Raw genomic sequence first — 14080 nt, 5'->3', positions numbered from 1 at the left:
AAAGTGCCCAAAACCACACTTTTAAAATCTAAATCAAAGTCACAAGGAGAAATTATGCTTACCTCCTCTTCCTCTTTCATGTGAGGAAGAAAATCTCTTGTAAAAGCCTCCAATCTCTCCTTCAGCTGTTTCTCATAGTTTAACTGCTCATATTCATTCTAAAAACAAATGAAAAGTATTCTGAAAAGTTCTGTTTCATCAAGTTACATTGTACCTGATTCTAGGAAGTCACTTTAAAATGCAACATAAAACCTAAAAAAACAAGGGCAAATGCAAAGTGGTCCCTGTTACACTCTTCTAAATACAAAAGATGTCTTAAGGACATCTGAACCTTGAATTCTTTTAGTAATGGGATCTATACTTCTTTTTTAAAAAGTCTTAAAAGAAAAAGCAAGCCCTGGCTGGTGTGGCTCAGTGGATTGATTGAGTGCAGGCCTGTGAACCAAAGGGTCACCAGTTCTATTCCCAGTAAAGGCATGTGCCTGGGTTGGGAGCCAGGTCCCCAGTAGGGGGTATGAGAGCAGCAACCACACAGTGATGTTTCTCTCCCCTCCTTCTCCTTCCCTTCCCATCTCTCTAAAAATAAATAAATGAAGAAACAATCAAGTATTTGCTCAAAACACCTAATGATTTCTAATATATATATATTTACATAATTTCTGTGTGTCAGTTTTCTCAATATATCTCCAAGCAATCTACAAAAGCCCACTGGACTCTTATCATTACAGAATTACTTCAGGGAAGTGATTTTCAACCGGTATGCTGCAAGAATTTTTAGAATGTGCAATACCTTACTATTCAGTCAGGGGCACTGACCTCTTTTCCCTTAGACTGTCAAATTAAAAAATGACAAAAGCCAACACAACAATTATCCAGTTTGAAAGAATCAAAATTATGCCTATTTTTTGGCAGATCAACAAAAAATATATTTTTTTGATGTGCTGCAGAATTTTAGTAATTAGTTTACAGGCACCATGACATGAAAAGGTTGAAAATTGTTACTTCAAGGTCCCTAGTTTATCTTCCACTAAGCAATTCAGAATACCTGTTACAGTATCCTACAGAAGACCATATACATTTCTAAAGGCAAAGTATCAACTTCTAAAGGCCAGGAGTTCACCACATCTTGAAGTAATTCATTCTAAGTCCAGACAACTGGTAAAAAGCAATTCCTTATATGAAATGAGATTGTATCTCCCTAGAACTTATCCATCATTTCTGTATCAGATCTCTGAATTTAAAACATTTGGAAAATTCATAATGAACTTTTAAAATGTGGGAATATTTTATCTCTGCTGAGTCCTCTGTAATCTTTTGCAACTGACTTATTTAACTGCTTTCTAATATTCTACCCAATGTCCTATTTTCTTAAAATTTTATACATTTTCCATACACATACCAAAGGACTTCTATTTCCTCTTACATACCAATGATTATCAAATTTTCTCTTCCAAACCAAAGTACTTTTCTGACCTTCTATGTCTCCTCCTATAATCATAAATGCCCACCCGAATTGCATAAGCAGTTCCAATGCACCCTGTCCGTAACGGATCTTTGTACTCCCCACGTGTCTTCCATGTTCCCTGGAGACCAGGCTCAATGCTGTTCTTACTTCCCTTCTCTTTCTCCTTCCCTCCTCCTTTTATGCAATCAAAACACCCTATCAATTTTATTTGTCCCACAAAATTCTCAAGTCTGTCCCCTCCTCTCTATCTCCACTAGTCACTACTTTAGTTCAGACCTAATCTGATAGAACAGGTAATACATAAACATAATACAGAGTAAAAAGTAGGTTTTTAGAGCAAAAGTAGGTTTACAGTTACTCATATGGAAAATAAAGGAATAAATAAATAATAATACACGTACAAGCTGTTTCACATACTCACAACTATGAACCTACTTTTGCCCCACCTTATATAAAATTCAGTAAGCGTAAAAGAATATCCAATAAAAAGTAGAACTCCCATCACTACTACCCCGCCTCCCACCTCCCCAAGTAGCTACTATGTATTCTTCCAGTGACAATTACAGTAATTTTTATAAGTCTTTCTGCCCACGCCTTTTCTTCCCCTTCACGTCATTCTCTTCCCTACTGCAGAACAGTCTTTCCAGACAGAACACAATTCTCTACGTGACTGGTGCCCAGTGGTTTGGCAGGGTTGCAACTTACATCTGTGCTTCACCAAACCAGCAGGGACATAAACAAAGACCAAATTTTAAATATCCTATAATTCATAGCAATAGTCATAGAAAAATCTCTATCATTATCCTAAACTACATTCAAAACTAGCTTTATGCTATCAATTTAAAATTGTCCTGTTTCTCACCCTGGCCAGTTGAAAAAGCGTTGTTTCAACAGCCACGGCTGCAGGGGTGGGCCCACGGCTGACTGGATAGGGCTCAGGCCAGTCCGGCCGCACAGAAGGATGACCCAGGGAAGGTTATCAGTGAGTAGAACAACCCGTTTCTCTCTCCCTCTCCCCGACCCTCTCTCTAAAATAAATAAATAAACCAATACTTTTTTAAAAACTTTATCCTGTTTAACAAACACGGTGCCCTAAAATATGGAGAAAAAACATATAGTCAACATTTTAGCTACCACTTAATTTTAATAAATACAATTTATAAAATTAAAGTGTTTATTCATTCTATGTAATAATTTACCTTCAGTCACCAGTAACTATTTATCTTTCAAGAGTTCAGCAAATATTATAAGAAAGTAAAAATCTTACGGTAATTAAAATTTCACTTCAAAATAAGTTTAAATTTAGAGAGTGGTATTCATAGTAAGATATTATTTATATACAGTAATAAAGATAAAACTGACAGATTTTATCAAACCTGACTAGGTTCCACTAAGCCCTCTTAACTGGATCCAACCTTGTGCTTTGTCCTTGGCACACTTAGTGCACCTTTAGCAAAACTCACCCTGAGTCTATCTAATCTTCCCCCCAAATGCCCCAATTCTTAGCATCTCACCACCCTCAATATCCATTCACCCGAGATCTTATCCCCGGGTCTGTCTTCAGGAAAAACTGTCAGTCTGGCAAGAACCTCCCTAACCCTGATGTTTCCTGTTGATCACTTTCCTGCCCCCGCCCTGCTCCTTAACCCTAAACCGCCACTTGTCCCTGCTACATTCAGAGCTGAACCCCACTGTAGTAACACCTTGAATAAATTCTTCCTCACCACCATTAACAAGTGTCAAAATGTGCCCTGGCTGGTGTAGCTCAGTGGATTGGGCGTGGACCTGCGAACCACATGATCGCGGTTTGATTCCCAGTCAGGGCACATGCCTGGGTTGCAGGCCAGTTCCCAGCAGGGGACACACCAGAGGCAACCATACATTGACATTTCTCTCTCTCTCCTTCCTTTCCCCTCTAAAAATAAATAAATAAAATCTTAAAAAAAAAAAAAAAACACGTGTCAAAATGTTTTTTCTCTTTAACACAACATCATTTACTGTAAAATGCTAACAACTTTTGCCAGTGACGTACCAGAGGATGTCACCGGTTGTGGCACTAAATACCCATTTTCACAACTCACCTTAACATTCTTCAGTCCCTTTTCAAAGAGGCTGAGCATCTCAGAGAGTTTATTGTCAGAATGTACATTATAGATGGTCTGACTGCGCTGCTGAAGCAAACCAATGATGTACTCATTTTCAATCTGCTCGTGCATTTTGAACTCCTTAAAAGTAGCATACAGAGACTGCAGAAGGGCACGGAAATCATTGTTGTTGGAAAAGTTGGTTTTAGAAAGCTGAATAAAAATTTAAAAAGAAAGACAAAATAAGTACATGTAAATATTCACCAATAAAAATATTTAAATGCATCCTATTTAGTTTGTACATGGTCAAATATCTCTCATACTTTACTTGGGTAAAGTATTTGTTAAATTTAAGTCTTCTTTAAATAGAAGGGATTGAACTAGATTCCCTCCAAATCTAAAATTCCATTAGTTTATATATATGCCAAATAGGATGCTCTACCAAGTTATAAGTAAACATTAAAAGAGTTGTATAAAGCACAGCCCAGGGAATATATTCAATAATAGTGTAATAACAATGTCAAAATAGCTGTTAAAAAGTGCTTTTTTCTTTGTTTAAAATGTTCTTCATGCTATTATACTACTTTTACAATTTGAACAATTCAAAATCTATTATAGTTCGTTTAAACTTTAATACCAAGGTGAGTCTGCTCTGTTCCAAAAATAATTATCAAATATTGAGTTATTAGAACATTATTAGACAATTTTAGAGGAACTAATTTTTTAACAGAAAACTGGGATAAACAGCAGCACTTCTCTGAAGTGGAGGCACTGTACTAGCGCAGTGGAAACCTGGGACGTAAGAAGGTAAATGCACTTGAAGGAAAGAAACAAATCAATGAAAACATACAGAAATATATACACTGTCATTTTTAAATCCTACTATTCAAAGAGAAGATGACTATTCTGACATAATTTCAATTTTTTACATTTAAATGGCATATTAAGTCCTCATGTTCAAGGCATACATATTATCAACTTGATCAAGTTAAAGTTCAAATATTCAAACCCTGCACTGCCTCCATCACCATATTAAATCTACCTTCAATTATATCAATTCCGGTTTCAAAGTTCATTTCAAAGAGGAAACCTGACGAGGTTAGAAACAACAGACAGTAAATGGGGGGAAGAAGCTACTAAGGCCACACTTCTAGACTTGCTGTGTGAAGTCTGGTCTGGTGCTCCTAACGTGGAGCACAGGCCAAGCTGCCTTAATTGCCCGTCCTGGGCAGGATGGCGAACTCCTAACAAGGCATCAGAGAAGATGACTAAAGCAAAACCATCCCACTATACGCAACAAAATTAATTTAGTTTCTGTAAAATGCCGTATGGATTAGGCATTAAGAGTCATTTATAGAAAACTGGACCTACGGTCAGATTCTCTAGGATCAGATACCGGCTCTACCATTTATTCAGCTGTGTAACCATAAGTTAATTTTCTCTCTCCATGTCTTAATGCTTTGTTGGTGTTAAATGGGAATAATAACACAGTACTTCACATGGTACCTGGGAGAGTAAAATGAAATAGTGCTTAGTAAATGTTAGCTATCATTTTGAACATGAATCATACAGTTTTATATATTTATGCATTTTTACTCTATTCAGACACTTAATGAGCAGCCATCATAAGCCAGACACTATTTCTGATACTTGAGATGCATCAGTTAACAAAAATGATTTCTCAGCCTTTACAGAGCTTACATTCTTCATGTAAGTGAAGGGAAATAAGACAACGAATAGTAACCACAATAAGTAAGTTAAGTATCTAGAACAGGGGTTAGAACTTTTTGGGGGGCCAGGCTGTAAATACTTTAGGTTGTTACACAAAAGTAGTCATACAAAAGAATGTGGCTGTATTTCAAAAGAACTTTATTTATGAACACCGAAATTTGATTTTCATATAATTTTCACATCCTAAAATACTGGATTGGCCAAAAAGTCCACTTAGGTTTTTTTATAAAAGATACGTTTTTCATTTTCACCAATAACTTTATTGATTTGGGTATTTTGAGTATGTCAGCTATCTCCCGCTATTGTATCCTAGTGGGTAGAGGCCAGGGGTGCTACTGATCATCTTTCAACGCGTAAGACAGCCCCACAGCAAAGAATGATTTGTTTAGGACGTCAATAGTACCAAGGAACGCCACAAACCACTTCTGACACATTCAATCAGTCAGAGCACCTTCTCTATACACACTGCGTAAATCTTTTTTCCCATCTCAGTTGCATTTTTACCTTTCTTGAAATAATAAAGTATAATATGACAAAAATGTTGCATATTTTCTTCCATTCCCAGTATTAAAATGGGTGCACAAAAATTCATCAATTTTGGTAAGTTTTTAAAAAATGCACACTGATACAACAGCTGTCACAATATCATCTAACAAAACTACTTCAAATGAAGTTAAAGAGAACTAAGCACTACTAGAGCCATCATAAGAAAAAACTAAATGAACTTTTTGGCTAACCCAATATTATTCTTTTAATTTTTTCAAACTTTAGCTCCTAAGTGACACAAAACAACACAAAATGATTTAGTTAAACCTATGTAGGTTTTTTTTAATTTCAATGTAGATTTTTATTCCAAGAAATACCACATAAGATCACTAGTGTTAGATCACTAGCAAAATTCACTAGTGTTTAATTTCAGCAAATACTACCATGTATCACTTTATTCTTTGAAAAGTTAAAAATCAGCAGAAATAAAAGATAAATCAAAAGAAAGCATTAATAATGACTATAATTTTTTAAAAACAAAAGCATGGCAAAAAAGTAAAAAATGTCTGAGGCCCTGGCCAGGTAGCTTCCGTGGCTAGAGCACTGTCCTGATAAGTCAAGGTTGCGGGTTCGATTCCAGATCAGGGCATATACAAGATTCAACCAATGAATGCACAAATAAGTACAACAACAAATCAATGTCTCTCTCCTTCAGCCCATCCCTTCCTGTCTCTCTCAACACAATAAACATATATATTTTTCAAAAATGACCTCACAGGTGTTAAGGAAAACAGCATCTTAAAAGACATGCAGAAAATGTTACGTACGTTCTCATTGGACTATTAGAAAATCTTTCAAACTTAATGGCCATCTAAGGTAAAGCCTGGGTTCGTGATACAGACTGCAAAACCAAATCAGATCTATAGAAGGGCTCTATGTTGTATGCAGGTTAAATCCAGCACAGTGGTTACTCTGGAGCCAGACTGCTTAGGTGTGACTCTGTGTCTGGCAGCAAAAGCCATTACAATGCTCTGTACCTCGGTTTCTTCACCTATAAAATAACACTAATAATATTAAACTACCACATGGGATTCCTGTGAAATTTAATAATGTATTTAAAGAACGCAGAATATAACATAAAAACCTTACTTGGGCTTTTTCATTTATGGGGGCAGGGCCCACAACCCAGGCATGTGCCCTGACCAGGAATCAAACCAGCCACTCAACTTCACTCTGTAGGACGACACTCAACCAACTTAGCTACACTGGTCAGGGCAAGCAACTGTTTCTAACCTAATACTAAAGTCGGTAAATTTAGCAGTTAAAAAAATAAGCAGAGCATATACAATTTAACTTTTAAAAAATCTGTTTATATGAATGTTTTTAATTTTGTCTCTGCAGAGTTATTCAAACACATAGATCTGATTGAGAAAAAAATAAACGTACACACTAATAATATCTGGGACATACTGAGGCCTATGATGTTATACAGTACTAAGTATTTTTAGATATTATTCTTACAACAATCCTAGAAAGTAGTTATTATGATTCTTATTTTACATGTGAAAAAACCTGAGACTCAGAGAAAATAACTCACCCAAAATCAGACAAGTAGTAGACAAGAAAACAGAGATCAAATCACTATAGTTGTATCAGGGGTGTCCAACCTGGGGCCTTCCGGCCGCACGCAGCCCAAGATGGCTATGAATACGACCCAACACAAAATCGTAAGTTTACTTAAAACATGAGACTTTCTTTTTGTGATTACATAACATAATGTATTTAATGTGTGGCCCAAGACATCATTTTTCTTCCAGTGTGGCCCAAAGACACCAGAAGGTTGGACACCCCTGCAACCTATGTTCTTTCCACAAGATACAACGTTAATCCCAATCATAAAGCTATCTTTTCAGATCCAACAAAGTAGATGGTCAAAAAGAATGTCAGCTCTAAAGCAATGGTTTTCCCAAGGCAGTCTATTTTATGCCCCGCCACCAATGTGCAAGGTTTGGGGACATTCTTGGACGTCACTCCTGCAGAAGTGCTACTGACATCTAGTGGGTAAAAGTCAGGAATCCGCCTAACATCCTGTGACTGCACAGGACAGCACCCAGGACACAGAATCCCCTGGCCCAATGTCAGTAATGCTGCAGTTGAGAAACACTGCTGTAAAGAAGCGTTTTTCAAGTGCTTAACTATGACCATTTGTTAGTATAAAATACAGTGCAATCCAGACACACACACGTATCACAAACATTTTGAACAAATTTCAGCAAACAGCATTTTCTTCTCTAACCTGGCTGTAGTTTTTTAATGTTGTTTCTGACCCACAAATTTGATTTAATGTCCTACAAATGGGTCATAGGACATACGTTGAAAAACAATGTTCTAAGGTAGGATATAAAAGTTCCTAAGTGATCTACAAACTAGTATAATATGACGCCTAGCAAATTCAATGAAAAAAAAAAACTATGTAAAACAGAATACGCATAACCAACAAAGTTAACAACCAGTAATATGGTACTTCCCTGATTTTAACAATGTATAGCTAACTTTCTGTCTCAGGCACTTTACAACCTAAAATCTCACAATATGGCTTCAAACTGATTTGAAAAGTTGTGTGTCACTTAAATACTAGATAATAAATTCAAAATCAGATATGAAAATAGAATAACAAAACCCAATCACTATCATCACCCCAAATAAGTCTTTACTTTTTGTCTACTCAGTCAGACAATATTTTCATTTAATCAAAGATTACTTTACACTTAATGAAGGAAACCAACTATCTCTGGTCAAACTAGCTCTATGTATAGAAAAACCTGTGACCCATAGGAAGATGTTTTGCATAAAATCATACAGCTAGTAATAAGCAGCAGAACCAGTAAGGTAATACAAAAAATATGGGCTTTGGAAAGAGGAAAATCCTAAGATTAAAATCCAGGCTCTCCTAATTACTACTTGAGTAAGTTGGGTAAGTTATTTAACCACTAAGTCTGTTTCTTCATCTTTATATGAGGGATAATACTTGTCTCACAGGGCTCTTGTGAGGATTTAAAGTAATAATACAAGCATGTAGTAAGAACTCATTGAATTCCCTTTTCCTTCCTCTCCTAGCTGTCAATTCAACATTCTCTCAAATAAATCAATCTTCTCAATGCCAATAAGTAACATTTTACAGGTATGCCAAGTAGAAAAACAAAGAAAACTAAATAAATTTTTCATAAAGCTGCATCTGTTCAGTTTTTAAAAAATAATGTGTTATGCCCTGGCCAGGTGGCTCAGCTGGTTGGAGCATCGACCAAAGGATTGTGGGCTGGATGCCTGGTCAGGGAGCATGCCTGGGCTGTGGGTCCAGTCTCTGGTCAAGGCGCATACAGGAGGCAACTAATCAATGTCTCTCTCTCACATGGAAGTTTCTCTTTGCCCCTTCCTCTCTCCCTTCTTCTCTACAAAAGCAATGAAAAAATATTCTCAGGTGAGGATCAAAAAATAAACTAGTTCTCATTTTGTCAAGTTTTACTATAGACTGTTTGGGTTGGATATACCTGGCCTATGCAACCAAAAGATAGTGAAGGCAAAACCTGGGGTGGTAAGTGAATAAAAATAAATAGTACTTTAAGATTATTCAGCCACGCCCTGACCAATGTGACTCAACTGGCTGGGTGTTGTCTACCAAACCAAAAGGCCACCAGTTCAATTCCCAGTCAGGACACACGCCTGAGTGGGTTCAGTCCTAGTGGGGCACATGTGAGAGGCAACCCATCGATGTTTCTCTCTCACACTAATGTTTCTTCTCTCCCTCTCTCCCTCCGCCTCTCTCAAGTAAATAAATAAATAAATGACATTTTTAAAAAAGAAAGCCTATTCAGCCATTATAAAACACTTATTTTTCCACACCGGCTCCCAAAGAATGTCTAGGCAAGAGTTCCATTAGATATTAGTATCAAGAAGAAATCCAGATATAGAATTCTTATGCAGTTTTTTTCCCCTAAATCACCTTGGTCCACAGGTAACCTTCTTGACAAATATATACAGCAACTTCATTACCTGCATGGAATCAGTTGAGAACTAATGATGACTTTTACTTAGGATATGTCAAATTGAAAATGCTTTCTAGTTATTGCAAGAGGAACATTAACTACTAAAAAGAATCTTACTTGACTCAGGTAATTATTTTTTAAAATGGCACTGTATCTTCCAAACTTGTTCTAGTGTTCTCAATCACCAAGAAATGACACACAAAATAAACTGTCAAAATTTTGATTATCCTTAAAATTTGTCATTCTCACTCATTTTTAGTAGAGTATTAGGCATTTGGAAATCCACAAACTTCCTAGGAAAATGTACACATGCAGAAAAATTTCCACAAGATCGCCAGACTACCTCTCCCCAAATCATTTTAAAATGGAAAGAAGACTTCAGATTCCATGGGTTCTCACTAACTTTCCCTTTTTTACTTTAAATTTTAAAAAACTCCCTATTTTTTTCTTTGCTGCAAATAAAGGATACTGTCGGAGTAAGTTCAAAAGCCAAAGGAGCTAAAAAAAAATTACAGTGAACTAACTCAAAAATTCAGGGTTTCTCAGCTTAACAGGTTACCTGTTCTTGATGCTTCTACTGGATAAGTAGTTCCCTGGCCGCACACTGGCATCGCCCAGGAGCTTTAAATTATACAATCATGTGCCCTTTAATGACGGGAAACATTCTGAGAAATTTACCATTAAGTGATCTCATTGTGGTGTGAACACCAAGGGCACTCACACAGTCAGATACCACAGAAGCACAGGCTACTGCACACCTAGGCTAGGTGGTACAGCCTGCTGCTTCTAGGCTACAAGCCTGTGCAGCATGTTACTGTACAAAAGGTTAATTCAAGCACAAGAGAAAATAATGCAATCAAGAGACACAGAGCATGACACAATATACTGCTTCACAGTAAACTTTTTTGTAAGTACACTCCAAAATAATGACTAATAGTATAGTAAATACATTGCGACTAACAGTCATTTATCATAATCATCAAGTACTGTGTATCATACAGAATCGTACGTGTTATACTTTTACTCCACTGACAATAGAGTGGGTGTGTTTACACCAGCATCACCACAAACACATGACTAATGTCTTGGGGACAAGGGCTACAATGTCACTAAGCCACAGGAATTTTTCAGTTCCATTATAATCTTAGGGGACCAAGGTCACACATGCGGTTCCTCCTAGGCAAAGAAGTCCTTATGGTTGCACGACTTGACACCTGGGTCCCACCCTCAGGGATCCTGATTTCAGTAGTTCGGGCAACGGGATTTATAACAGTTTGATTCGAACGAGCCACCCAGGTTGAGCAATGTTGTTCTAGAATACCTCAGTGTTTCAACCTGTATCTAAACCAGATATTTTTTAAATTTTCAAAATGAAAGGAGGGAAAGGATGGTTGTGGGTGCACTTTCAATCGCTGGTTTTGAGCGTGGCCTAGCAAGGAAGACTCCGGGCGCCCTCCAACCACTTCCCTGGGCAAGGAGAACCTCGCTTCTCTCTTCACAGTGGTTCTGCTCGATGCTACGTAATTTCTGAAAATTCACAGAAGTTGTCTGCTGTGCTTAAACAATAACTGCTTAAATGTATTTTGCGTCTGGTTCATCTCTACAGGAAACAGAACTGCCTGGAGTTTTCAGAATAACCCCAACATAAATGGACAAAAACGTGGAATCTTACTATTGTTTCCAAAGTCCTCAGCAAAAGGCCCTGAACCATCTCCACGAAAGTGCTTGTTCAGCATATGCTGCACCAATTAAGAGTCCAAAAAGGTCCTCACGGTTAAACCAACTTTCTCCGAGTCCCCTCTAATTCGAGCCCAGGCACAGAATTCCAACAGGGAATAGCTGTCTTAGAATACAATCTACAGCGCGTCAATGCTCAGAACAATAAAAGTTGCAACAACAACAACAAAAAACACAAACGAAGAGAGCAGGTTCGCTACACCAAGAAACCTGGTTTTTCTCCCAAATCAAACCAGGGAAGGCTGGGGTTTACAATGAACTGGGGGCACTTAGGAGAAGCTTCCCGTTGAGCCAAAGAGCAAGCTCGAGCTTCAGAAGATGGATGGATGGGTTTTTTGCAAAGAATTCGGGAGCCCCCCCAAACTGGCCGGGCGGAGGGGGTAGGGAACAACCGAGGAAACGGCCAGCCCCCAGCGGAGGGGAAGCCCACCGCCGAGGGCGGGCCCGGGTCCCCGAAGGTCGGTGGGGAGCGAGTGCGCCCCTCTCAGAGAGGACGCGAGAGCGGGAGGCCACCGCAACCGCGGGAAGCCGGCCCGGGGCCAGGGGGGCCGCGCTGCCAACCCGGAGGGCACGTCGGGGTCCGCGGGGCGGGCCGGGGTGCGGGCTCCCGGCGCCCCCGGGGAAGATGCGGAGCCGCGAGCACGGCGCTGACAGCTACGCAGGCGGCACTGGGCTCGGCCCCGCGCGGCCCCGGGAGCTGCGGGCGCGGCGCAGGCCAGGCCGCCCAGGGACCGGTCCGCACCTCCTCTCCGCCTGCGCCGCCTAGAGCAAGAGGCCCCGCACGCCGTTACCTTGTCGCAGTAAAGCCCCACCAGCTGCTTCATCCGCCAGTGCGGGGCGGTGAACACGTCCACTTCTTCGGGAAAGGGCGCCATCGCCGCAGCCTCAGCCTCTGCCTCAGCAGCCGCGGCCGCCGCCTCTCCATAGACACCCTCGCCGCCGGGCAGAGGCGGCGCGCCCCCCTGCGCATGCGCCCGCCCCGTCGGCGCGCGCTGCCAGGCTGCCCGGCCGGTCGAGACGCGGGGGCGCGCGGGCAGCCGCCATGCGGTTCCCCTGGGCCACGTGACCGGGTGTGCAGCGTGGGCTCGAGCTTCCACCTCCCACCTCCACTCTTTTCGTTCCTTACCCTCTTCGGGCGTCGCTGAAACAAACCAGGTCTTCCTGTTTGTTTTGCAACATAAAACAAGACTGAGTGTCGTTTTAGAGGCACTCTTGGCGTTTCTCTCCTTGCTGAGACGCCCACCAGACCTTGAGGCCACGGCAGCGAGCACAATGGTCGCGGTCAGGCAGGGGACCTCTCTGCCTGGGCGCTGCGGGCGCCAACGCCCCGTGTGCCAGGGTGACTGTGCTGTGTGTGGCTCAGGTCCTGTGAGCAACCCTGGCCTCCCTGTAACACTTGGGTGTTGGACTCAACCACAAGCCCCAGTGATTGGCGAACCAGGACTGAGGGCTCCCAGAGCTTGCCACCCACGGTGGAAGGGTGGCACGTGACAAGGCGGACACTTGGAGGCCCCAGCAGGCAGCTCAGGTCATGCGCCTGGGTCAGGGGCTGGGGCTGGAGCACAGAGACCAAGGATCTGGGTGGGCATCTCCTTCCATCTCTTCTGGGATGGGAGGGAAGGGCCTTGGAATTCCGGAGAATTATAGGAGGGAAGGAGTTCTGGGCACCCAGGAGGCGGGAAGGTGCCTCCAGCACTGGAATGGTTGGTCCTGGAGAGCTGAAAGGCCTTAGGTGGTGACTCATCACGGAGGTTAGAGCGGTTGAGAACCTTGCTACATATTCCTCCATTTTAAGCAGCGGCTCAGAAAAAAAAGACCTAAAGACATCACTGCCCAGAGAAATGGCTCCCCTCCACAGGTCACCTGGGCCCTGCCCCGGCCCACGGGGAGACTGGGAGCCCGGTTATGGGCACCATTCATCCTTCCACGGGTGAGCTGGAGGACTAAAGGAACACAAAGAAATGGGACAAAACAGAAGCTCGAGAACCAGCGTAGGGTTAGGTGGAGAGGAAAGAGTGAAGAAATAAAATGGAGTCCCTATAATGAAGCTGCTAGCTTACCAGAATCAAGTGGGCTGAGGCAGGAAACATCTTGGACCAATCCAGGAAGTAAGAACGCAAGACGGATTGTTCTCAAGAATGTACATTTTACTCTAAGAACTCGGAGCTCCATGTTTTTTCTTTTTAGGAACACTCTGGGTCTTGCCTAGTTGTGTGTCCGGTTTAAAAACCCTGAGGCTTGAAAAAATCTTTGGCTGTTTATTTCTGGCCAGAGCCTCCTGACTGTGCCCGGTTGATAATGGCCATAATAAACTCCAGGAGCGCAAGAACCAGGTATGTTCTCTTCACCCTCTCTGTGCCCGGTATCAATCACAGTTTCATGACACCATGTGGGTGTGATCAGTATTCCAGTTTTTCCAGATACCGCTGGTGTGACCTTCAGTAAGCTCCGTGACTTCTCTGGAATTCAGTTTCCTCATATGTAAAGTGGGGGTAACCCTGCTACAAACCAACCCTGAAGAGGGCCCTCTCCGT

General features: G+C 41.1%; 1 protein-coding gene across 2 annotated transcripts in view; it reads right to left on the bottom strand.

Moving 5' to 3' along the window:
* Positions 1 to 12521, bottom strand: part of FBXL5 (F-box and leucine rich repeat protein 5) — a 34678-nt gene extending 22157 nt beyond the window's left edge. Inside the window, exons 1-3 of one of the 2 annotated variants that reach the window (XM_037045604.1) lie at positions 12338 to 12521; positions 3547 to 3762; positions 63 to 158 (exon numbers count right to left, since the gene is read on the bottom strand). In XM_037045604.1, coding sequence (XP_036901499.1) covers positions 63 to 158; positions 3547 to 3762; positions 12338 to 12421 — 396 coding nt within the window. In that variant the 5' untranslated portion in view covers positions 12422 to 12521. The remainder of the gene's footprint in view (positions 1 to 62; positions 159 to 3546; positions 3763 to 12337) is intronic. The other variant, XM_037045611.1, reaches the window with a different exon arrangement.
* Between the last annotated feature and the right edge of the window lie 1559 nt (positions 12522 to 14080).

This window comes from Sturnira hondurensis, unplaced genomic scaffold (assembly GCF_014824575.4).
Source record: "Sturnira hondurensis isolate 20B ecotype Veracruz unplaced genomic scaffold, ASM1482457v3 Scaffold0000780, whole genome shotgun sequence".
Classification (NCBI taxonomy): Eukaryota; Metazoa; Chordata; class Mammalia; order Chiroptera; family Phyllostomidae; genus Sturnira; species Sturnira hondurensis.
The sequence above is the reverse complement of the archived record's forward strand: the minus strand, read 5'-3'. Positions and strand labels throughout refer to the sequence as shown.